At 51.0% G+C, this 24,831-nt stretch overlaps 1 protein-coding gene and 1 pseudogene across 3 annotated transcripts in view; one reads left to right on the forward strand and one right to left on the reverse strand.

The window, feature by feature from the left end:
• Positions 1-937: 937 nt before the first annotated feature.
• The window catches only part of LOC144580912 (uncharacterized), an 89,954-nt gene continuing 66,060 nt past the window's right edge, over positions 938-24,831 (reverse strand). For 2 of the 3 annotated variants that reach the window (XM_078361613.1, XM_078361614.1), the window contains exons 2-7: positions 10,457-10,609; positions 8,387-8,484; positions 7,505-7,660; positions 5,229-5,314; positions 2,921-3,030; positions 938-2,714 (exon numbers count right to left, since the gene is read on the reverse strand). In XM_078361613.1, the coding sequence (XP_078217739.1) occupies positions 2,517-2,714; positions 2,921-3,030; positions 5,229-5,314; positions 7,505-7,536 (426 nt within the window). In that variant the 5' untranslated portion in view covers positions 7,537-7,660; positions 8,387-8,484; positions 10,457-10,609 and the 3' untranslated portion in view covers positions 938-2,516. Of the gene's footprint in view, positions 2,715-2,920; positions 3,031-5,228; positions 5,315-7,504; positions 7,661-8,386; positions 8,485-10,456; positions 14,673-24,831 lie in introns of all 3 variants that reach the window. The other variant, XM_078361612.1, reaches the window with a different exon arrangement.
• LOC144580959 (small nucleolar RNA U13) lies at positions 16,675-16,772 on the forward strand (annotated as a pseudogene).

Genomic DNA, 24,831 nt, shown 5'->3' on the forward strand with positions numbered 1-24,831 from the left:
TAAGCCTAAGGCTAGCTGCTGAGAACAGCAGCCACCACCGTTTTGGTACTACAACAGTGCTTTTTATAGTGCACTCATCGGTGGATGCTGTCATCACAACCTGGCCGTTTGGATGTTCGACTGATGCTTTATGCCGCAGAGTCCCTGCGACTCACCGACCCGTGCCGGAACTCACTGGAGCTCAGATGTGTAGCGCTACCTTGTTTCTCTATGACTGGGAGTGCAAACATGGTTGATGTGTTTATTTCCCATTTTTTACTTTGGAGGTTTTGTTTTGTGAGACGAGCTCTCACTCTGTCATGCAGCCGGGAGTGAAGTCCTGGCTCACTGCAGCCTTGAGCTCCCGGCTTCGAGCCATCTCGCCTCAGCCTCACAAAGTGCTGGGAATACAACTGTGGCCTACTTTTGAGCTTTGAGTTATTTATGTATTATACAGATGAGTCTCTGGAGATGATTTCTTGGTCTGATAGGTGGTTTGTAAACATATTTCCTGATCTGTAGCTTATCTTTTCATCCTCCGAATTGAGTCTTTCACAGAGCAAACATGTGGTCTCCCTTGCAGATACTCGGCCCCCATAGCGGGAAAGCAGACACACACAGTACATAAATCAACATGTGGATGTGTCCATTGAGTAAGTGTCCGTTTGTGGTAAAGAGATCCTAGACAGATCAGTGTTGACAGGTTATTTCATTCAGCAATCGTTGACGTGGGGATCATCTCTAATCTCATGCTTACTTTCTGTTACTCCACTGTCTTCTGTTACTGCCGGTGGGAAAGCAATTGTCAACATGTTCTTGCTTCTTTCCACCCTCCTCGGTAGCTTTTAGGACCTTTCCTTTGTCGTTTCTGCAACTGTGTTGAATGGGTCTAGGTACGGATGGATTTATTGTCTTGGGGATTGTGCCTCCTGACTCAAAGGATCCTGGGTCCTCTCTGTTTTTATTTTGGAATTTTTTTTTAAACAGACTCTCACTCTGTCACCAGGCTGGAGTGCGGTGGCAAGATCTTGGCTCGCTGCCACCTCCACCTTCTGGGTTCAAGCGTTTCTCCTGCCTCAGCCTTCTGAGTAGCTGGGATTAAAAGCACACACAACCGCTCCTGGCTGATTTTTGTATTTTTAGTAGAGATGGGTTTTCACCATGTTGGCCACATTGGTCTCAAACTCCTGACCTTAGGTGGTCCGCTCATCTTAGCCTCCCAAGTGCTGGGATTACATGGATGAGCCGCCACACCTGGCCTGTCATTTCTTTGAGACGAGTTGGATCATCTCATTTCATCCTCCCTTTGTTATATTTTCCGATTAAGTTTTAAATGTCTACGGATGGCAGCCACGAATTCTGGCATCTGTAGCCCTTGGAAGTCCACTCCTCTTGTTGATACTGACATTTATGCCCTTTTCATGGGGCTCTGGCTGTGGCGATTGTATGCGGCGCTGGCTGAAGGATCTCAAGGTAGCTAGTGTCAGAACTCAATTAGAGGTCCGCCCTGGTAGTGGAGACGAATCCCCACACGTTTGCTCATAGAAGTCATCTTCTGTGTGAATGATGATTTTTGAAGTAGGAGAGCAGAGGAAAAACGGGGGCTGAGCATTTTCCCTAAACGATAGTGGACATTCAAATCCCTCGTGAGGCTGGGCGTGGTGGCTCACGCCTGTCATCCAGCACTTTGGGAGTCCGAGGGAGGTGGATCACCAGAGGTCAGAAATTCATCACCGGCCTGGACAACTTAGAAAAACATCATCTCTACAAAAATACCTGCCGGTATTTTTGGGAGGCTGAGGGAGGAGTATTGCTTGAATCTGGGAGGTGAAAGTTGCAGTGAGGTGAGATTGTGCCACTGCACTCCGGCCTGGGTAGATCATAAATAAGACATATAATTGACTCACAGTTCTACAGGCTGTACAAGCACAGCTCCAGCATCCGCTTGCCTTCTGGTGAGGCCTTGGGAAGCTTACGATCGTGGCAGAAATGGGAGTGTGTGCAAAGAGAGAGAGGAGAGGCAAGGCTCTTTATAAACAAACTGCTCTCAGTTGAACAAATAGAGCAAGAACTCACACTTCACCAAACACAGGATGCTAAACCATCCATGAGGGATGTACACCCTCTAACAATAGTGAGATTTGGAGGAGACACACATCCAGGCTGTATCGGGCCTTAAATGATTTGTTTTCACTCTTAGCTCCTTAAATGACAATTATTTGCTCTTTCTGATGAGAGAGAGAGAGAGAGAGAGAGAGAGAGAGAGAGAGAGAGAGAGAGAGAGAGAGAGAGAGGTTTTCCCTCTGGCTGGAAGGCAGATGCCAGACAGGGGGCAGAGTGCCCGCCAGATGGGACACTTTACCGCATTGTGGAGGAGGGTCAGGGACACGAAGCTGCAGGCACAGAGGTCGATATAGGTGGCTGCCAGAGTGCAGGCAGGCTGGAGCTCCCAGGTGCCACAGGAGTCCTGCACACAAAGGCTAAGGAATGGTGCAGGCTCCATCTGAAATCAGGGCCACCCAGTCACTGTCTCTAGCCTAGGCCTCTGCTCCATGCCAATCCCCAGGGTAGATTGGGGAAAGAGCTTGCTGTGCTCCAGGGCACAGGCTCACACTCACCACCCGGAAGCAGTTCCCCAAGCTGGATGAGGGGTCTTGAAAGAAGGCCCGGCGGGCGGGGCTCTGTCCTGGGCAGGTCGGCTCAGGCTTCTCGGTGGCCCTGCAGTCACCATCCACCTGGTGGGACAGAAGCAAGACTCATGCATGCAGCTGAACCATGTGGCTCCCCCACATACATTGGCCTTAGCGGGAGACTCCACCCGACCCTGGGTCCGCAAAGACCACTGCAGAGCCGGCAGGCCACCTGCCGCTCCTGGGACTCTGCAGTGAGCGGCCCTCGAGACACTCAGCCGGAGGGAAGAAAAGCAGGTGCACCTGCTCACCTGCCAGGCCGGGCTGAGCTCCTCCAGGCTGTGAGCCACAGAGCCGTCCGACAACATCAGATCTGTTCCTGCTTCGTTGTCGCTGGTGTCCAGAAGGCCAGCGGATATGCCTGTGGGGAGGAGGAAAGATGAGGTGATCCTGAGAGCACCTGATCCTCCCCCAGGGGTCCTGGATGAGAGATGAGCCTCAGGCACACGAAGGATTGGTAAAATCCCTCCACCCCAGACTCCCAGAGCTCTGGCCCCAAACCATCATCAGAAGAAGGAGAGAAAGAACAGAGACTGAGGACAACGTGTCCCCCCATCCCCTCTCCACATCGTCACCACGAGTGGCCAGAATCCAGGCCTGTCCTTTGTGTTTTTTGGCAGAGGGACCACAGAAAGGCCAACTCCACCTTGGAGTCATATATCCAAGGGATGCGGGAAGAAAGCCTAGGCCTTGGTGCCAGCCTCTCAACCACAGTGGCTGCCTACAGCTCGGGGACCTGTTGCACTGGAAGCTGAGAATGGTGCATCCCGAACAGGATTTTGATGGTGGGGCCAACTCTGCCAGGGCCCAGATTAACCGTGGTGCCACAGGTGCACAGTCAGGCTGCAGAGGCCGGTGGCCACGTCACAGGACATGGAGACCCCGTCCTCACTGGCCAGCTCAATCCTGGGGACCTCCCTCCTTTTCATGGCAAAAGGCAGCCGGAGGTCTGGACAGCTATCCCGTGGCATGGAGGAGTTATATAGCCTGTAGGCCTGTGGACCGGAGGAAGTGGGCAGGAGGGATGACCGACAGCCAGGGGACGAGCTTCAAAGTGCCATCCACCAGGCAACCTGCCACAGGCATAGGTCTCCAGGGGAAGCTCGGGCCTCTCCTCCTAACCTAAAGGCTGGAGTAGATGAGGGTCACATGGTTCAGCTCCAAGGTCAGGGCCATGAGCCCCAAGCCTGTCCGACTCAGCATCCGTGAGAATGTGCTGTGAGCAAAGTCTTGGGACAGGAGGATGCTGCTGCACTGGATGCTGAGGTCCCACACCCGGCCGTCAAAAGTCACCACGTGCTGGGCCCCGGCAACCAGGGCATGGTCTGGGGAGAAGCAGCCACAAAGGCACGCTGAGTGGAGCCAGCTCCACCCACCGCAGTGGGAGCACGATGCCTTCTGGGTACCCCATTGCCTAGAGCCTTGGCTTGGCCTGCCCTGAGGCCAGGAGTCCCCCTCCCCTGGTGCGGCAGCCAGACGCCCAGTGATCCCCCACCAGCTTCAGGATGACGTGAGCTGAAGGGCTATTGTCCGATTCAGCCCTAACAAGGAATGGAGTCCCCAGACCCGCTAGAAAACTGCTGTACTAAGTAACATAGCCTGGCTCAGAGGCCACATGGTCATCCTTCTGTTTATATCGGATGTCCAGAGCAGGCACAGCCATGGACACAGCAGGCAGACTGGTAGCTTTTAAAAACAATTGTGGTAAGACATGCGCAACTCTGAATAAACTGGAAGCCACTGAATCGTGCACTTAAAATTCACACATCGGCCGGGCACGGTGGTGCTAAGCCATCCCAGCACTTTGCGAGGCTGAGGAAGGAGGATCGCTTGAACCCAAGAGGTCAAGGGTGCGGGGAGCCGAAAGCGCACCGCTGCACTCCAACCATGACAACAGAGTGAGACCTAGTCTCAAAAAAAAAAAAAATTATACAAGTCATCCATTTAATCTCAAGAAAGCTGCTCAGGTGGGGAAAAAACATTCACCGTTTAAGTGGATGGCCAACGGCTCCCTCAAACATGACACTGGTGTCCTGCAGACCAACCCTGTTCACGGTAGGGAAGAGATGGCCTGTGAAGGAACAGGTCTGACCAGTCCAGCCAGTATAGCCCCTGAGCTGTGCCTTGGGGGTGTTCGTGCCCATGGTGGGAAAGCACCATCCATCATGCACAGCCAGACACCTGTTGGCCAGGGCCAGCATCCCAAAGGAGGCGCTACCAGCCCCGTGATCAGCTGTCAGAACTGAGGGGCACAGAGAAGCCCATGGTCACATGCATAGGACTTCAAGACCAGGCTGTTTTTTTTTTTTTTTTTACAAGATCAGCGTGCTGCTTAGACCTGACTACACCCACGCTTCTAGGGAGCCGTAGACTTCCATGTGAGTCGCACACAGATAAACCGCTACTTGCCAAGCCTGGGTAAGGTGGCTCCCCCACGGACATGAGGGGCTCCCTCGTGCATTAAGAACCGTACATGCTCCTTACCCACGTGAGTGAGCCATGTGGTTACCTGCATTTCACAGTAAAGGAAGCTGAGTCCACGGATGTTAGCAGACTCACCTGAGCCACAGGCAAGCTTCTCGGGAGCCCAGAGCTCGTCGTCCCAGCACCGCCCTTGGCTGCACTGCTGGGCCAGGTCATATAATCTGGAGAAAAGCAGGATGTGCAGCCTCAGCCCTAGTTCCATAGGACCTTGGGAAGTCCAATAGGCTCTGGGCCTAGCACGGTAATGCCACAGGCCTCTGCAGGCTTCCCTGTGCCCCCACAGTCCCTCCCCCTGCATGGCCCTGCTGTTGTGCCCACGGGGTGGGGGGCTCCCAGGGAGTAGGGTGGCACAGCCCGGGGCAGGACTCATTCCTCCAGAGACCATGCAGCAGGCGGCATCTGAGCCGGTAGAACTCGGATGGCATGTTGGCCCTGGACAGGTGTCGGAGTGGCCACGGCAGCTTCTCCTCCATCAGGTAGCCAGTCCCCCACACCACATCGCCCCCAGGCAGCAGCGGCGTCACCACCACTGAGTAGTTCCTAGAGGGAACCCGCAGGACAAGCTGCTGAGCCGTGCTTTCTTTGGCTGCAGAGGGGGAGCTCACAGGTCTGCAGGAAGAGCTCTACCATGGAGAGCATTGGGGTGCATCTTGGGGAGGGCTGTCCTTGTTCTAGAAAATCCCATAATGAGCTGGACGAGCAGAAAGGCTGGCATGACAGCGGAGGTGGTGGGTGATGCCGGGACAGAAACAAGCTACCCTATTTTGATGACACAGATATCTTATGTCATGTCTGATCTGCCCCCTGGGTCTTGGGCAGCATGGGGACTCTGTGTGGATGCAAAAAATAGGAGCTGGAAGGTGTAGGAAATTGTTTTGTTTTTTTGAGACAGAATCTCATTCTGTTTCCCAAGCTTGAGTATAGTGGTGCGATCTCGATTCCCAGCTACCTCTGCCTCCTGGGTTTAAGTGATTCTCCTTTCTCAGCCTCCAGAGTAGCTGGAACTACATGCGCTCACTGCCATGCCTGACTGATTTTTAAATTTTTAGTAGAGTCAGTGTTTCACCATGTTGGCTACGCTGGTCTCGAACTCCCGACCTCAAGTGATCTGCCCAAAGTGCTGAGATTACAGGCATAAGCCGGTGTGCCTGACCGACAGGTCTAGGCAATTTCTACAGTTGAGGGGAGGACTGGAACTTTCTCAATATGTAGAGTAGGGTCAAGCCTGTGAGATCTGAATGATCAGGGAGATCTCGGCTCATGTGGGGGTAGAGTGGGAAGAGAAATATTGCACGCTCTGTTGTTGATGGGCCACTGAGGGGGACGGGCAAGTGGACTCGCTTACCTTTTAGGGAGCCTAGAGGCCCTGCAGCTGGGGGCGGGAAGCAGCTTCGACACCCTCACTGCAATTTAAATCCATTTTTTGGTATCCCCATGAGATTCCACTCACCGGGTAGGCGAATAACCAGGAAGGTGATTGTTCAACCAAGCCAAAGCCCCGCCCTGAGAGCTCTTCCCTTCCTCAACCTACATTGTGACCGCAAGGCGGCAGGAGCAGGAACTTGTATTACGTGGAGCCTTTTCCCCATGATGTGGGTCCGGTCCGTATTCTACAGCTGGGGAAACTGAGGCACACAGAGCCGATGCAGAGACATCCCAGGAAGAGGCAGAGCAAGAATCCAGATGCTCTGCCAGGCCACCGGCATGGAAGAAGGGGCGGCCCCCTTGCCTGTAGCCCGGTTCCTGGTGGGCATCATGGCTGTGAGGGAAAAGGATATTTGGTCCCCAGGCCCCTGCTCTAGACTGGGTTCCCCATTTCTATCCACCACCCCCGTGTTCTCAACACAGAGACAAAAGGGGCCTTTTGAAGTGAAAGGGTGATCACAGCCTTCGTAGGTCAGAGCAGAAGCCAGAGTCCTCCTCTCATTCCCTAGCCTTGGAACCTCCCAGTCGCATCAGCCCCACCACCTTGCCATTCAAACAGGACAGGCACGGTGGCTCATGCCTGTAATCCCTGCACCGAGTCTCTGGAGCCCAGGATTCTGAGACGAGCCTGGAAAATACAGTGAAATCCCATCTCTACTAAAGATACAAAAATTAGCCGGGTATGGTGGTGAATGCTTGTAATCCCAGCAACTTGGCAGGCTGAGGCAGGAGAATCACTTGAATTTGAGAGAGATTGCAGTGAGCTGAGATCACACCACGGCACTCCAGCCTGGGTGACGGAGAATGAGACTCCATCTCAAAAAATAAACAGGCCAAGCACATCCCTCTCCCAGTCCCTGTGCAGTGGAGCCCCCACCTGGAGCTCTCTTTCCACACTTGCCCCGTGGCTCTTGCTTGAACTGTACCTTCTCCTCAAAGCTGGCCATGGCCACACCATAGGATCCCCAGCTCACCGTCTCACCAATGTTCCATCTCAAGCATTTGCCACCTAAGGTATGGCTCAGTGGTGGTAAACGATGAGCGGTGGGCCACACCCAGCCTGTAGCCGGCTTCTGCACCGCCTGCAAGAAAGAAGGGCTTTTATGTGTTTAAAATGTTACATAACAGGTCGGGAGTAGTGGCTCCTGCCTGTAATTCCAACACTTTAGAAGGCCAAAGGGGTTGCATGACTGAAGATCAGGAGTTTGAGACCAGCCTGGAGTGGCAAAACCCTGTCTACTAAAAACACAAAAAAATTAGCCAGGTGCAGTAGTGCACACACCTGTAGTCCCGGCAACCCGGAGGGCTGAGGCAGGAGAATCACTTGAACATAGGAGGCAGAGGTTGCAATGAGCTGAGATCACACAACTGAGACAGAGCAAGACTCCGTCTCAAAAAAAAAGATGATTACAAAGCAAAAGCAACGAAATGTGACAGAGCAGAATGGCCTGCTTAAGAGGGGACTCTCGGGCTTTCTGCAGGGAGCTGTGCACACTCTGCTGTAGATGATTTCTTGGGCTTCGTGTCTGTCTCTCAGTAAAACTGAGCTTCCTGAAGGCAGGGGTCAGCTTTGCCCACTGCACTCCTCTGCAGCAGCTCCTAAAATCCTGCCTGCACTGGGACTGTGCTCACGAGGTCTCTCTGGAGTGAGGAAGAAACCCCATTTTCTCTCCTGTGAAATAAGGAGTGAAGAAGCCTCTGTGTAGGGCGGTCAAAGTAGTCAGTGAGTCAGAGCGTGTTGAAGCGTTCAGCACTGCACCTGATACATGGCGGGAACGCTGCATGCGACACCCCAAACCCAGCTTTACCTGGCTGTGAGGCCATACAGGTCAAGCGGGGCTTTGCAGAGCCTCTTCAGTGCCCATGAGAACTTAACCTCAGCCCAGGACAGCATCTGGTGGGACACCTGGAAAGGGAGGGGACAGTGAGAGCTGTCTCGGTCATCCTCAACTGCCAGCCACATCTCATCCTTGCTCTCACTCACCAGCTCCAGGGTGCCTTTCCTGACCCCCAGGGTCAACTTGATAGGCCTGGGACCCTGGTTGCCTGGCATCCCGGGCACCCAGGCCTGTAGCCACCACATGGCCTCCTCTGCCCACTCCCTCCACACCTCCTCCAGGGGCCACAACATCACTTCCAGGTAGGAGTCCTTCAGTGTGGCCAGGGGCCCTGCAACTGGCAGCCAACACTCACCGTGAGGCCTCTGGGCAGCTCAGAGGCCCAGCCCAGGCCTCAAAGAGATAGGGCCTCTTCCTGGGATTAAGATGGTGGGGGGAGTGGAGGAAAAGGAATAGAGCAGCAGGCACTGGAGATTGCTAGTGAGTTGTCACAGCAGACCCGAGCTGCCTCTACATGGCCTGCTCATAGCTTGTCTGGGAACTTGGACTGGGGGAGGGTTCCCACCAATCCTAGGAGTGATACGAGGCGCTCTGCGTCTGAACTGTTTGTACAAACGTGGTTTATGCCAGACCCCTGATTGCCTCCTAGGAGTCTGACAGTGTGCTCTGAGCCGAGCGGCACCTGCCAATTAGGCAGCCCCACCAAACACCCTGGGTGACATAGTGCTGGGACAGACAAGTGCATCCCACGTGAAGGCACAGGGACTGGGAAAGGATACTAGGTGCTGGCCGTGGTTCATCCTAGACTCCGCCCCGGCCCCCTTCCCTGTGCCAACACTCCTGCCTCCTCTCTCACTGTAGTCAATGACAGCTGTGAACAGCATAGTGTGCAGAGTCCTGAGCACTTTTTCAAATTCACTGCCCTGTGGGTGGCCATGGGACTCTGGCACAGAAGAGAGGCTATGGAGGTGACATTCAACAGCCAGTCAGAGGGACGCCAACCCTGACATTGGGCAAGGTCTTAGCCCCGGATGGTGGAGAGGTCAGAAGTACCTAGTCCTGCCAGGAGGGCAGTTGGAACCAGGCAGCTGCCAATATGCCTGGCTAATTTTGGTATTTTAATAGAGATAGGCTTTCACCATGTTGGCCAGGCTGGTCTTGAACTCCTGACCTCGTGATCCGCCTGCCTCAGCCTCCCAAAGTGCTGGAATTACAAGTGTGAGCCACTGTAACTGGCTTTTTTTTTTTTTTTAACATTATTTGTTTATTTTAGAGATAAGATCTCACTCTGTTGCCCAGGCTGGAGTACGGTGGCACATTCTTGACTCATTGCAACCTCTGCCTCCAGGGCTGAAGCAATCCTAGATGAATAGACGTAAGACTGAAGCTGAAGTGCCAGCCCTGGATTCATTCCTATATGGCTATGCTATTGGAAGCAAGTTCATCTCTGGGGATGAGCTCAGGGTACTCAGATCGCCACTTGCCAGACTCAGGTGCTCTCTCTGGACATCCCACCTGGCCGGGGCACCCGCCTTGTGACTGAAAGCCAGGATCTGTGTGCAGTGGAGTGTGCGGCCCGGCCCCGGCCTGTAGGCGCCGTCTGAGCCGCTCTCTGTCTGCAGCCTCTGGCCAGTGCTGCACTGGTGTGCTGGCTGCTTTGCCTGAGCTGTGAGGATCGATCAAAGAACCCCTACCCTCCTCTGCCAGGCAGCCCTCCACCAGGGCTCCAAGAGGAGGAGGCCCAAGCCCAGCCTGGCCTCTGCCGTGTTCTCCCAGCCCTGTGGTCTGCTTCACCCGTCACTCTGTTAAAACCTGTCCGTGGGGAGGTCTTAAGAGATAAATGAATGTCCCCTAAACAGACACACTTTTTTTTCTTTTTTTCCTAATGAGCAGGTACTAAGTCCTACTCAGAGCCCACAGAATGACTGATGGAAAATCCTGTGGTGACAGCGTATTTTAGCTCACAGAGCCACAGCCACAGGAACCGGGGAAGGCCCTGCCACCTCCACCTTCCCCGCAGCCAGGCATGCAGTGCCTTACCCTGGAGGCCATACGGGATACTCAGGGATTCGGTCGACAGCCAGCCCCGCTGCTGCAGCAGGCCAAGGGCATGCAGCCCTGACAGTCCTGACACGAACAGCTTGGCATCCAGGGCAGCCACTCATCATCCAGCCTCCTTCCTTTCCATCGGTGCTGCAGGGATAGAGAGCAGGCAAATGAAAGGGTCAGCCCCCAGGGACCGACACCCCCAGCCCCAGGCAAAAAAGGACTCGGGAATACCCCAGGGTCCTTGGGATTGGGGGATCCTTGAAGAGTCAACACCTGTGCCCTGCACAACAGCCCACAGACAGGCCTGATCGTGGCTCGCTGCAGCCTTGACCTCCAAGACTCAATCGATCCTTTCACCTCAGCCTCCCAAGTAGCTGGTACTACAGACATGTGCCACCACCTTGGCTAACTTGTGTGTGTGTGTGTGTGCACGTGCATATATATATATATATATATATATATACACATCATTTTTTTTCTGTAGAAACAGGGATCTCAGTATGTTTCCCAGGCTGGTCTTGAACTCCTGGGCTCAAGCAATTCTCTTGCCTTGGCTTCCCAAAGTTCTGGGATTATAGGTGTGGGACACTGTGCTTGGCCCAAGGATAAAGTAGAATGAGGCCGGGCAGAGTGACTCATTCCTGTAATTCCAGCACTTTGGAAGGCCAAGGCAGACAGATTTCCTGAGGTCAGGAGTTTCAGACCAGCCAGGCCGACATAGTAAAACACCGCCTCAACAAAAATACAAATAAATAAATAAATAACCAAGTATGGCAGGAGGCACCTGTAATCCCAGCTACTTGGGAGGCTGAGGCAGGAGAACCGCTTGAACCCAGGAGGCAGAGGCTGCGGTGAGCCAAGATTGCACCATTGCATCCAGTCCGAGCAACACTGTGAGATTCAGTATCAAAAAAAAAAAAAAAAAAAAAAAAAGAAGTAGAATGAAACAAAATCAAATAGGACAGATGACAAAAGAATTAACTACACATCATGGGTCGTTAAATAAATTTCACTTTCTGAAGCTTCTGCGTCTGCAACACTGAAGGTCATCCAGAACAGACAGGTGGAAATGGGCCAGCTGTTATGACTCCCAAACACCCACTTGAGGTGGTCAACAGCCACCGCTCCGAGTGCCCCCAGCCCAAGCTCCTGTCCTTACCTTAGAATCTTTCAGAACACATAAGCGGCACACCCTGGTGTCACCGCCCTGGCTCTGGCACAGTGCCAGCATCTGCTAAGCCTGTGTGTGTGTGTTTTAAATGCCTTGTGTATTTTAGGCCAAAGTTTTACATATGTTTCTTATTGTGGGTGAGAATGAGAACAACCCAAAATCTGCTATTTTATGGTTTGTGGGGACCGCTGGATGTTGTGGGAAGTTCTTGGGGCTCACACTGAGCCTGAGTCTGTCCTTAGATGGGATGTTGATATTGAGAAGCTGAAGTGATGAAGACCATCAGGAGGCATTTGGCCCACACCCTAGCCTGGTCACGGAGGAGACAGGGCACAGGGAGTTGCATCTCCTACCTGTCACATGGGCCTGGTCACTCAGCAGATGGCTCAGCGATGTGGAGAGGCCAGCTTGCTGCCCACCTGCTGTGTGAGGTTCCCTGTAAAGATGACAGGGCTGCCCCCATCACCAGTTTCATCTCCAGCTGTGCCTAAAACCACTCAGCCTTGCCGACCATGGGTGGCAGCAGGTCTCTCTAGCCCTGAAAAGGCCTTGGTGTCATCTGGAATGACAGGCTTGGCCAGCAAGCCCAGCCGTGATCACATAAGCTGGGACGAGAGAGAGGGAAGGAGATAGCCCGGCTAATGGCTTTCTATGTCGATTCTTCCCCAATTTTTTAATTTTTCTTGAGATGGAGTCTCACTCTGTCACCCAGGCTGGAGTGCAGTGGCAGGATCCAGGTCCACTGCAACTTTTGCCTCCCGGGTTCAAATGATTCTCCTGCATCAGCCTTTCAAGTAACTGGGATGACAGATGCACACCACAGTGCCCAGCTAATTTTGTATTTTTAGTAGAGACGGGGTTGTACCATGTTGGCGAGGCTGATCTCACTCCTGAGCCCAAGTAATCCACACACCTTGGCCACCCAAAGTGCTGAGATTACAGGTGTGAACCACTATGCCCAGGCCTTCCCCAATTCTTTAAACTCCGGATTTCTCTAAATTAGAAACCTGTGTTATAAACACAGAGGACTCCTCTTCTCTCCTTGACAACCCCCTCATTGGATCCATCAGGAACTCAGTCGACCGTCGCTATAGAATGTGACTAGAATCAACCCCATCTGCCACCTCTGCTGCACACCAGCTCCAGCCCTGGTTATTGAACCTGTCTGACTGCAACATCCTCCTGGTTCTCCCAGCTCCCATCCCGCTACTGGCAACGGATCTCCACTTGCCGACCAGACACATCCGATGATGGCATATAGCGTTATTTACAGTACAATCCAAAGTCCTTGAGGCCGGTGAAGCTAGAATTTTGTTGGTCACTGGTACAGACACTGGCAGTCGGGCCACAGGAACAGCTCACTACACTCCAAGGCTCCACGTGGGAGATCTCTAGAAAAGTCACGAGCAACTACAAATACCAGGTTTGATGGCCCTGCCAACCTGCAGACACACCCCACACACCCCTCTGATAGCCACTAGCTAGTCAGTTCACCCAAAAGATGTCAAAATACTAGCTATTATCAGACCGTCACTATTTAATGCTGTATTTCCCAGATCCCCACCGACGTATGTGCAGATGTGTGTGTACAAATGTGTATGCATCTGTGTACAGATCTATCTGAACATAAATGTATGTAGAAGTGTATGTATACAGATATACCAAAATACACACATATGTGTGTATGAATGTGTGGATATAGATTGTGTGTACTGTGATGTGTACATGGAGGTGGTGATATGTAGACATGTGTATGAATGTGTGGGTATACAGACGTGTGTGTGGATGTACATAAAGATGTATATATATGAATGTGTGTATATGAATGTATGCGTACAGATATGTCTACATGTGGATGAAGATGCCTGCAGCTCTTCCTGCTGACAGGCACCTCCTAGCGCTGGCTTTCTCCAGTATGTATCAGAAGCTGTGCGGTGGTGTCAGAGCTTCCTCAGGGTGCGGGTGAACTGGGTGAGCACAGAATTTCTCTCCCAAACCACGACATTTTTCAGTTAAAGACAACACTAGTCACAAATGCGTCAGGTCAGCAGGCAAAAACTGGGGCTCTGCAGGCAACCCAGGACACAACCCCCACACACCAGGATAGGGGGTGCCAACAGAACACTTCCAACATTAACCTTAAATCCCATAAACTCTAAGGTTGAACACAAGCCTCGAACCCCTGGGCCCAGGGATTCGAGGTTGACCCAAGCTCTGGCACTTTGTATTCATGAGTTCATCTGCCTCAGTTTCCTCATCTTAAATGGGGTTACAAAGAGGACTTGAAGAACAGACTTCCTCTCTGCTGGAACAGGCTCCAGAAAGTTGGAGTGCTGGCTTTTACTGTAATTTTGATGAGTCTGGGGCAGATGGAAGTAAAATTTCTCCAAAGGAAAATAAACATTTTGAGGCTTCAGACAGCTCTATAGAGAGTGGCAGGAAGGTCCGAGGGGAGGTACAGGCAATCTGTGCTTGCATATGTAGCAAATAACAAGACGTTCAAGGGCCCCTTGGAGTTCTGGAAATGAGGCAGAAGTCTCAGCCATCAGACAGGTGGGGCTGTAGGAGGACGATGGCTCTCCCCTGACATGAGTCTTCACCCAGGCTGATGGCACAGGTGGAAGTGGAGAGAGTATTTATGCAGCAAGACATCCAGCTCGGCTTCAGATGCTACACTCCAGGCCCCAGAGAAGACACTGAAAACTGAGGCAGAATCGGTGATCCTATGCTGAACGTGCCCAGTGGTCATGCCCGGCGAGATCAAGTCTAAAGCTGCTATTTGTACCTGGCTGGAGTGCGGCGCCACGATCTCGACTCACTGCAACATCCGCTTTCCAGATTCAAACAATTCGCATGCCTCAGCCTCCTGAGAAGCTGGGCCTACAGGCGTGCACCACCACGCTCATGTAAGTTTTGTATTTTTGGTAGAGGCAGGGTTTCACCTTCCTGGCCAGCCTGGGCCCAAATTCCTGACTTCATGTGATCCTTCCGCCTTGCCTCACGACATTCGTACACTTTTTGAAGTCATGTATCTGCCTGAAAAGGGGATAGAAGTGTTAAATCTCCCCGGGATGGAGGAGGCAGACACAAAATTTCAACACAAGGACAAGAGCTTCAAGTGACTAAGTTCTATCCAGGTACCTTTTGGTAAGATCTCTTGAAAAGCACCTACAAAGATGAAAACGAGCCTGAACAATATAGTAAGACCCATCTCCACTAAAAAGAAAATAAAAATATAGAAAGGCATGGGGGCACAGGTTTTAGTCTCTGCTACTTGGGAGGCTGAGGAAAGAGGATCGCTTGGGCCCAGGGGTTCAAGGCTGCAGTGAATTAGGATTATGCCATTAAATACAAGACCTTGTAAAAGAAAGAGAAAAGTGGGGGAGAGAAAAAAGAGGAGGATGAGAGGGGGAAAGGGAAGAAAAAAAGTAGGAAGAGGGAATAGTGAGAGGGAAAGAAAGAAAAGAAAAGAAAAAAAAGAAAGAAAATAGAAAAGAAATGAGAAAAACATATAAACATTCTGGCCAGGGAATTCCACTGTTAAAAATGTACTCTGTGAGAGAATGGTGTTCTCGACAGAATAATTTTAACAGGAAACCTGGGAAAAACTCAAGAGCTCTTCATTATGAAACTAGCTGAATACATTCCATTCCATGGACTATTACATGGTCATTTGCACTACACGGGAGATGCTGATTTTATTAGGTACATATATTAACTCCACGTGCTGATTGTGTGCATAGATCATCTCGGAAAAGAATCACCAAAGGAACCGTAACAGTGGTTCGCTTCGAGGAGGGGTGGGAGAGCGGCTTTAAGGCTGCACCAACACCAACCGATAGAACTTTTTGCAATAAAGACCATATTTCCGGGCCATCTGCAGCTGTGGAGCACTTGAAATGTGGCCCACGCAGCCAAAGAACCAAATCTTTCATTTTCTTAAATCTTAATTTATTTAGATTTTTTTTTTTTTTTGAGATGGAGTCTCGCTCCGTTGCCCAGGCTGAAGTGAAGTTGCATGATCTTGGCTAACCGCAACCTCTGTCCCCCAGGTTCAAGCACCTCTTTTGCCTCAGCTTCCAAAGTAGATAGGGTTATATGGGCTCTCCGCCGCATCCGGTTGCTTTTTGTGTTTTTAGTATACATGTGGTTTCACCATGTTGGTCAGGCTGCTCTCAAACTCCTGACCTCAGGTGAGCCACCCGACTCGGCCTCCTAAAATGCTGGGATTACAGGCATGAGCCACCGTATCCAGCCTCACGTAGATTTCATAAACACATATGCCATGAGCTGCCATATGGGAGACTGGCTTCTATACTCTTTCATAGTTTTTGAACTTTGAATCATTTAAATGATTGGCCTATTTTTTTTAGTTGTAGCACTTAATAGAATAGTATTTAGATTGTATTAATCTAAATAAAATCTACCATAGAATTTACATTGTACCAGTGAATGCTGATGTATAAAAAAATTGCCAAGGTGTGTGTGTGTGTTCATGTGCACGTTTATATGTATGTATATTTCACTTTTTTTGAGTTAGTCTCGCTCTGCCACAAAGTCTGGAGTGTGGGAGTATGAACCTGGCTCGCTGCAACCTCTGCCTCTAGGGTTCAAGCGGTTCTCCTGCCTAAGCTTCCCGAGTAACTGGGATTACAGGTACACACCACCACATCCAGCTCATTTTTGTATTTTTAGTAGAGAAGGAGTTACACAATGTGGGCCGGGCTGGTCTTGAATTCCTGATCTCAAGAGATCCACCTGCCTTGGCCTCCCAAAGTACTGAGGATTACAGGCATGAGCCAGAATGCACAGATAAAAAGGTGTGTTTTTTTAGAAAAATGAACAACGTACCAACAAAAAATAGGGAACAGCTGGGGCTGGTGGCTCATTCCTATAATCCTAGCTCTTTGGGAGGCTGAGGTGGGAAGATCGCTGGAGTCCAGGAGGTTAAGGCTGCGGTGACCCATGATTGCACCACTGCCTTCCAGCATGAGTATTGCAGCAAGACCCTGCCTCAAGAAAAACTAAAATTTTAAAAAACCAAAACCTAAGCATGACAATTGGATTATCAGGCTATTTTATGATATGTGCCATTCTCAAAACTTGTTACGGTATCATCACATCACTCATCCGACACGAAAAAATAAAAAATAAAACCCAGAAACTCAAACTAAAAATATTTGCAAATCTATAGTGTTATGCGTTGTGCTCTGTCTCCCCAAAAGATGCTGAAGCCCTATGCCGCAGGGTCTGTGGATACGACCTTATTTGGAAATAGCCTCTTCCCATGTGATCGAGCTAAGCTGAGGTAATGAGGGTGAATCCTAATCCAGTGTGCCTGGTGTCCTTATAAAAAGGGGATGTGTGGACAAAGACACCTACAAAGGGAAGACGGTTTCAAGACAGAGACAGAAGACCACCTGCAAGCCAAGGAACTCTGGAGGCTCTGAGAATCCATGAGCGAGACCTGGGACAGATCTCCCTCACAGCCTTCAGAGAAAAAACAAACAAACAATAAAAAATCCCTTGATTTCAGACTCCTGGTATCCAGAACTGTGAGAATAAATCTCTGTGGTTGAAGCCACACAGTTTAGGGTACTTTGTTAAGGCAGCGCTGGGAAATGAATGCAGAGTTCTTGGGGCACGCATCCACACTTCTGAAGGAAATGTGGGACGTGCAATGCTTGAACTTACAATTCATACTTTTCTCTACTCTGAATTCTTTTTTTTTTGAGAGGCAGGGTCTCACTCTGTCACCCAGGCTGGAGTGCAGTGGCACAAGCATGGCTCACTGCAGCCTCCAGTTCCTGGGCTGCAGCAATCCTCTTGCCTCAGCCTCCTGAGTAGCTGAGACTATGGGCACATGCCACTGTGCCCAATTTTTAAAAAATGTTTTGTAGAGATGGGGTCATGCTATGTTGCCCAGGTTTACCTGGAACTCCTAGCCTCAAGTGATCTTTCCATCTTGGCCTCCAAAATTCTGGGATTATAGGTATAAGCCATTGTAACTGGCTTGCCTTTTAAAAAACAAAAACAAAAACAAAACCAGAATCTTCATATATTGCCCAGGCTGGAGTCCAGGGACATGATCTTGGCTCACTGCAACCTCCACCTCCTCGGTTCAAGCAATTCTTTTGCCTCAGCCTCCCGAGTAAGTCAGCTTATAGGCTCCTACCACCACACCTAGCTAATTTATGTATTTTTATTACAGGCGAGGTTTCACCTGTGGGCCAGGCTGGTCTCGAACTGCTGACTTCAGGTGATCCGCCCACTTCAGCCTCCCAAAATGCTATGATTGTGGCTCACTGCAACCTCCGCTCCTGGGTTCAAGCAATGCTCCTGCCTCAGCCTCCCAAGTAGCTGGGATGACAGGTTCCTGCCACCATGCCAGTTTTTGTACCTTTAGCAGAGACGGTGTTTCACCATGTTGGCCAGGCTGGTCTTGAACCCTCGACATCAGGTGATCCGACTGCTTCAGCCTCCCAAAATGATAGGATAACAGGCATGTGCCACTGTGCCCGGCCCACTTCTGTTATTATTACAGTGTAATATATAATGAAATATTTACACAACTCACGGTAACGTAAAATTAGTGGGAGCCCTGAGCTTGTTTTCCTGAAACTAGAGCATCCCTTCTGAAGGTGACGGGAGACATTGACAGATAAACAGGCATTGGATTCTCATAAGGGGCACGCAGTCCAGCTCCCTCGCATGTGCTGCTTACGGTACGGTTTGCATTCCTATGAGACTCTAACAACGCCACCGATCTGACAGAAGGTGGAGCTCAGGTGGTGATGCCAGAAATAAGGAGCAGCTGTGAACACAGATAAAGCCTCCCTAGCCCGTTCGCTGCTCACCTGCTGTGCTGCCTGCCCAGTTTCTAACAGGTGCGATGGGCACGGTGGCTCGTGCCTGTAATCCCAGCACATTGGGAGACTGAGGCAGGTGGATCACCTGAGGTTGGGAGTTCGAGACAAACCTGACCAACATAGAGACACCCTGTCTCTACTAGAAATACAAAAATTAGCCTGGCATTGTGGCTCATACCTGTAATCACAGCTACTTGGGAGTCTGAGGAAGGAAACTGGCTTGAATCTGGGAGACAGAGGTTGCAGAGAGTCAAGATCATGCCATTGCATTCCAGCCTGGGCAACAAGAGCAAAACTCCCTGTCAAATTAAAAAAAAAAAATCCCGGGTTCAATGGCTCACACTTGCAATCCCAGCACTTTGGGAGAATGAGGAGGGCAAATCACCTGAAGTAAGGCGTTTGGGACCAGCTTGACCAACATGGTGAAACCCTGTCTCTACTAAAAATACAAAAATGAGCCAGGTGTGGTGGTATATGCCTGTAATCCCAGCTACTCAGGAGGCTGAGGTGGAAGAATTACTTGAGCCTCGGAGATGGAGGTTACATTTACCTGAGATAGCACCGCTGCACAGACTGAGACTCTGTCTCAAAAAGAGAGAGAGAGAAAAAAAAAAGAAAAACAAAAAGAGGCTACTGGTACAGGTCCGTGGCCAGGAGGGTTGGGGACCCAAGCTGTAGACAATATGTAATGATCAAATCGGGGTAACTGAGACAGTCATCACCTCAAATATTTATCTTTTGTTTTGGGAACAAAAAAATTCTTCTCTTCTAGCTATCTTGAAATATTCAAATAAATTCTCATTCACTGTAATTTCCCTTGTGCACTATTGATTACTGTAACATATTCCTTCTATCTAGGCCTTCTGGTCTTTCATTCATTCTTTTTAAAAATTATTTTCATTTATTTCTGAGACAGTCTCTTTCTGCCAGGCTACAGTGCAGTGACATGGTCTTGACTCAATGTAACCTTCACCTCCTGGGTACAGGCAATTCTCCTGTCTCAGCCTCCTGAGTAGCTGGGATTACAGGCGTGCATCAGTATTCCTAGCTAACTTTTTTTATTTTTAGTAGAGATGGGGTTTCACCATGTTGTCCAGGCAGGTCTCGAATCCCTGACCTCAAGCGATCCACCCACCTCGGCCTCCCAAAGTGCTAGGAGTACAGGCGTGATCCACAGCACCCGGCCATTTATTCATTCTTACATTCATTCATTCTATGAATAACTAATGCCTGGTTATCATATACCTGACAGGGCTCTGGGCTCTGGGGAAACAGCAATGAGCAAAACAAAGTTGCTGCTCTCTTAATGGATCCATCATTCTAATGAGGGGGAAAGAGACAGGCGATCCATAAACAAACCATTAACACAAGACAGCACATCAGGTGGAGAGTGCTATGAAGAATAAAAACGAAAGCAGGTATGGCCAGGTGCAGTGGCTCCCATCTGTAATCCCAGCACTTTGGGAGGCTGAGGAGGATGGATCCCTTGAGGTTAGGAGTTCAAGACCAGCCTGGCTGACATGGTGAAATGCCATCTCTACTAAAGGTACAAAAAAGAAAATTACCTAGGTGTGGTGGCAGCTGCCTGTAATCCTAGCTACTCAGGAGGGTGAGGTGGGAGGATTGTTTGAACTTGGGAGGTGGAGGTTGCAGTGAGCCGACATTGCGTCACTGCACTCCAGCCTGGGGAACAGAGCAAGACTCTGTCTTCAAAAATAAAAAAGTAAAGAGAAATCGGGTGCAGGTTAGAGTGCACTAGCACAAGCAGGGGTGCTCAGGTGGTGATGAAGGTGGTCAGGAAAGGCCTCTCTGTGAAGGTGATAGACATGAGGGCTGAGCCTGGGGACTCCTGAAGAGAGCAGCATGGGAGGGCCCTAGGTATTGGTCCCATTTGTGATCCTTTTGTTTTGTTTTGTTTTGTTTGGTTTTTGACACAAAGTCTTGCTCCGTCACCCAGGCTGGAGTGAAGTGGCACAATCTGGGGCCACTGCAACCTCCACCAACTGGGTTCAAGGCACCTCAGCCTCCCAAAGAGCTCGGATGTCAGGCGTGAGTCACTGTGCCTTGCCTATGCATCAACATGTTTAAATTCTTCAGAAAGCTGTGCTTTAGGAAGAGTGTTCTGACAGCAATCAGAAATAAATGACAACGGCAGAACAAGAATCACGTCAGTGACAGGGTGGCTATGGACATTTGTTGGCCAGCAGCAAAAAAGCCACTCATACCCTGGATTCTATCTCTGCAGCCTGTCTGCACCTGAACTCTCCTCCCCACATCAGTGGAAGCCTGGAACTCTCAGAAGAGCAGACCTCAACGGCCGCTGTCACTTTCACCAGAATGATGGAATTAATTCATTCACGCAGAAGATAGCAGAAACCCGGTGAGAACAGGATCCAGAATGTGTGGGTTTTGATGGACAGGGTGGTAGGATCAGGGAAACTCCACCTACCTCACCTCCTGAGCCCCACACTCCTTCCCCAGTCCTGATCACCATAGAGACTAGAGTGACATGACCAGAAATGTAGACGCTTGGAAAGACACCAGCGACATAAAGAAGATGAGGCCAGAGGTCCACAAGGTACACAGATCCTGGCCTCGGATGCCCAGGACTCTGTCCAGAAAGGCTCCCTCCCAGCCATGGAACTTGATGGTCCTCGAGTTCCTGAGGATAGAGCTGGTGAATCGGGCCCACAAGTCCTTCTGCCTCGTTTGCTCTCCTGGGATTGGAGGGAAGAGAGAGACGAAGACACAGCTGATCCGGAATTCTCCCCTGCACCCTGACAGTCACCGTGCAGCAAATCCTGCTGATCCTTCCTACTGCTTCCCAAAGCTGTCTGCCTCTCTGCATCTCTGACCCTCAGTCCTGATCCATCCACCATCATCCTGTGCCTGGATTCCTGCAGGAGCTGACCCAGGACCACTGCCACAGAAAGGAGGATTCTGGTGCCCAGAGAACAGAGGCTGCCCCTGAGCCCACCTGGGTATGGCACCATCAGGAAGGCTACCTGGAGGTGGGTAATGCCTGAGCTACATCTTTCTTCCTTTTACATTTTTGGTGGAGTTGTGGGGTCTCACTCTGTTGCCCAGGCTGGCCTCAAGCTCTTGGGCTCAAGTGACCCTCTGCCACCGGCCTCCTAAAGTACTGGGATTACAACCTGAGCTACATGTTAAATGGCCAGGAGGTGGGTGCTGGGCAGGCAGAGGATGAGGGGATGGAGCCGGGAAGAGGGATTGAAGGCTCTGAGACAGGGGACAGCAAACACCTAGGCAGAGGGAGCAGCATGACTGAGAGGACACTCAGTGTGGCCAGAGGAGTACATGCGCGGCGTCACTTGGCACTTTAGGGTCAGGCAGGAGTTCGGGGTCTGTGCTTAACCGGGGAGGGGCATCATCAGAAGGCAGCTGCCTGGAGAAGGTATTTTGTTATTTCTTGAGATGGAGTCTTGCTTTGTTACCAGCCTGGAGTGCAGTGGCGCGATCTTGGCTCACTGTAATCTCTGCCTCCTGGGTTCGAGTGATTCTCCTGCCTGACATTCTGGAGTAGCTGAGATTATAGGTGCCTGCCACGATGCTCAGCTAATCTTTGTATTTTTTAAGAGGGATGGCATTTTGCCATGTTGACCAGTCTGGTTTAGAACTCCTGAACTCAGGTGATCCACCTGTTTCGAACTCCCAAAGTGCTGGGATTAGAGGCATGAGTCACTGTGCTGGGAGGAGGCCATGCAGGAGGCTGGCCAAATGACAGATAATTGGGACAGCTGGGCCTAGAGAGAAAATAAGTTCCTTCCCTTTATCCCCCTTCCACCTTTCTTTTCTTCCCTACTCCTTTCTTCTGCTCTCCTGCCTTGCTTTCTGCCCTCTTTTTTCACCTCCCTCCTCCCTTTCTTCCTGGCCTCCATCATTCCTTCTCTTCCTCTTTCAACTCTTTCCTTCCCTCCATCTGTCCTCCCCTTTCCTATCTTTCCTTCCCTCCCTCCTTTTCACTCCTCCCCTCCCTCCTTTCTCCCGATCCCTCCCTTCTTCCCTTCCTCTTTCCTACCCTTCTCCCCTCACTCCCTTCTTCCGTAGTTCTCAAACACTTGTCCAGCACCTTCTGCATGCCGAGCACTAACTAGATACTGAATCTGCCACAAAGAGTGTGCTGTGCTGCCGTGGAGCTTCTAGTCTAAGGAAAGCAAGGCCATTGGCCCCTTCTGGGTGCTTCTTGAAGGGCCCTTTAGGAAGTGGGAAGTGCTGGGATACAGCAAAAATGAACCCAAAACAGGCCAAGGAAGAGAGATGCTGAAAGGAGAGGGATGGGTGGGGTGTGTCCTTGCTGAACGATGTTGAGGAAGGTGGACCTGACTGCAGGGGGTGCTGGAGGGGACAAGGGTCTTCTAGAGTGAGGGTGGTCCAGGTGGAGAGCAGCTAAAGCAGATGCCTGGAGAGATGTGTGAACATCAGGCAGGTGTGAGGATGGGGTAGGTGGGAAAGGGAGGGAGATGGGTGGAAGGTGAGGCTGGAGTCAATGAGGCAGCTCAGGGAGGGCCAGGTGGGCCACTGTGGGGCCTTTGGCTCAGACTGAGGAAAATGGGGCTGCTGTAGGTCTGAGCAGAGGAGGGTGTGATGAATTCAGCTCACACAGGTCTCCTGTGGCTGGAAGTGGAGAGAGGCTGGGGCGGAAGTAAGGAGTGAGCCAGGGCCTTGCTGCTGGATGCATTTTTCAGATGATGCCAAGCAAATCTGCTGACTGATGGGGTGCAGAAGAAAAAGGCATTGATCTGACCCGGGGCCTGGGGTCTGAACACTGGAGGGAAGAGCCGCCGTCCGATGCGATGGGGAAGGAGAGGGGCAGGTCTGCACGATGGGCAACTCGCAGAGACAAGAACAAAGCCAGACCCGCCGGATCCCACTCAGCTCTGCCCTCCCCATCGCCCACACCAGGGCCTGTGTCTTCCTCCCTACTTCCTGCCTGGTCCGTCTTTTCCCCCAAAAGCCGAACCTGAAAGTGATTCCTCTTCTTGCTGATAAAGAAACTCAGAGGCAGGTGGCTCAGGAAGACAGCGATGGTGGAGGGACCCAGGAGCTAGGCACGGAGGGGACAGAACCTCAGGAGATCCCGGGGAGCCCAGCTGCCAGAGGGGTGTGAACCACAGCGGCTCCATCTTGAATAGGAGATGCGTAAAAGGAGGCTGAGACCTACTGGGTTTCATTTCCAGGCAGTGAAGGCATTCTGAGTCACAGGATGAGACAGGAGGGCAGCACAGGATACAGGTCACAGAGACCTTGTCAGTAAAACAGGCTGCAGTAAAGAAGCCAGTCCAAGACCCACCGAAACCAAGATGATGACCAGAGTGACCTCTGCTCATCCTCACTCCTACATTTGCCACCAGCGCCATGACAGTTTAAAAATGCCATGGCAACATCAGAAAGTTTCCCTATAAGATCTATAAAAGGGGAGTCATGAATAGTCTAGCCCTCATTTAGCATGTCAGGAAGAAATGACCCTAAAGATGGGCACCAGCGCCCTCTGGGCTGCTCTATGGAGTAGCTATTTCATCTTCATCTTCTTAAAAAACTTGCTTTTGAAGGAAAGAATAAACTTACACTGTGGCTCACATTTGTAATCTCAGCACTTTGGGAGGCTGAGGCAGGTGGATCACCTGGGGTCAAGAGTTCTAGATCAGCCTGGCCAACATGGTGAAATGCTATCTCTACTAGAAATATAAAAATTAGCCAGGTGTGGTGACATGCACCTGTGATCCCAGTTACTCAGGAGGCTGAAGCAGGAAAATCTCTCGAACACGGGAGGCGTAGGTCGTACTGAGCCAAGATCACACCGCTACTCTCTATCTAGCCTGGGCAACAAAGACTCCATCTCAAAACCAAAACAAAACAACAAAAAAAGCAAACAAACAAACAATTGTGCTTTCACTTTACAGACTCATGCTGAATTGCTTCTTACACGAGATCCGAGGACCCTCCCTTGTGGTCTGGATCGGGTCCCCTTTTCTGTAACACAGCTGCAGATCCTGAAGAGGGTCAGATTTGGATCCTAAGATGTGGAGTCAAGGAATGTGATAAGGACAGCCACCGGGTCCCAGGGATCTGGGCTCATGGGGGTCTGCTGGGTCAGGAGGCGCCTGCTGAAGACGGAGTCCGTCAATGTCAGGGAGGGGAACCACCCACTTACACGATGGGGAGAGAGTCATATTCAAGAAAGAACATGCACACACACGAGTGGGACTGGGAGCTGTTCCTGGCCACAACAGTGAAGTTGAGACCTCTGGAATAAGGACTGGGTTCAAATCCTGACTCTGAGGATTGTGAGGGTGGCTTTGGGGCAA

The sequence above is a fragment of the Callithrix jacchus genome, chromosome 22 (genome assembly GCF_049354715.1).
Source record: "Callithrix jacchus isolate 240 chromosome 22, calJac240_pri, whole genome shotgun sequence".
Classification (NCBI taxonomy): Eukaryota; Metazoa; Chordata; class Mammalia; order Primates; family Cebidae; genus Callithrix; species Callithrix jacchus.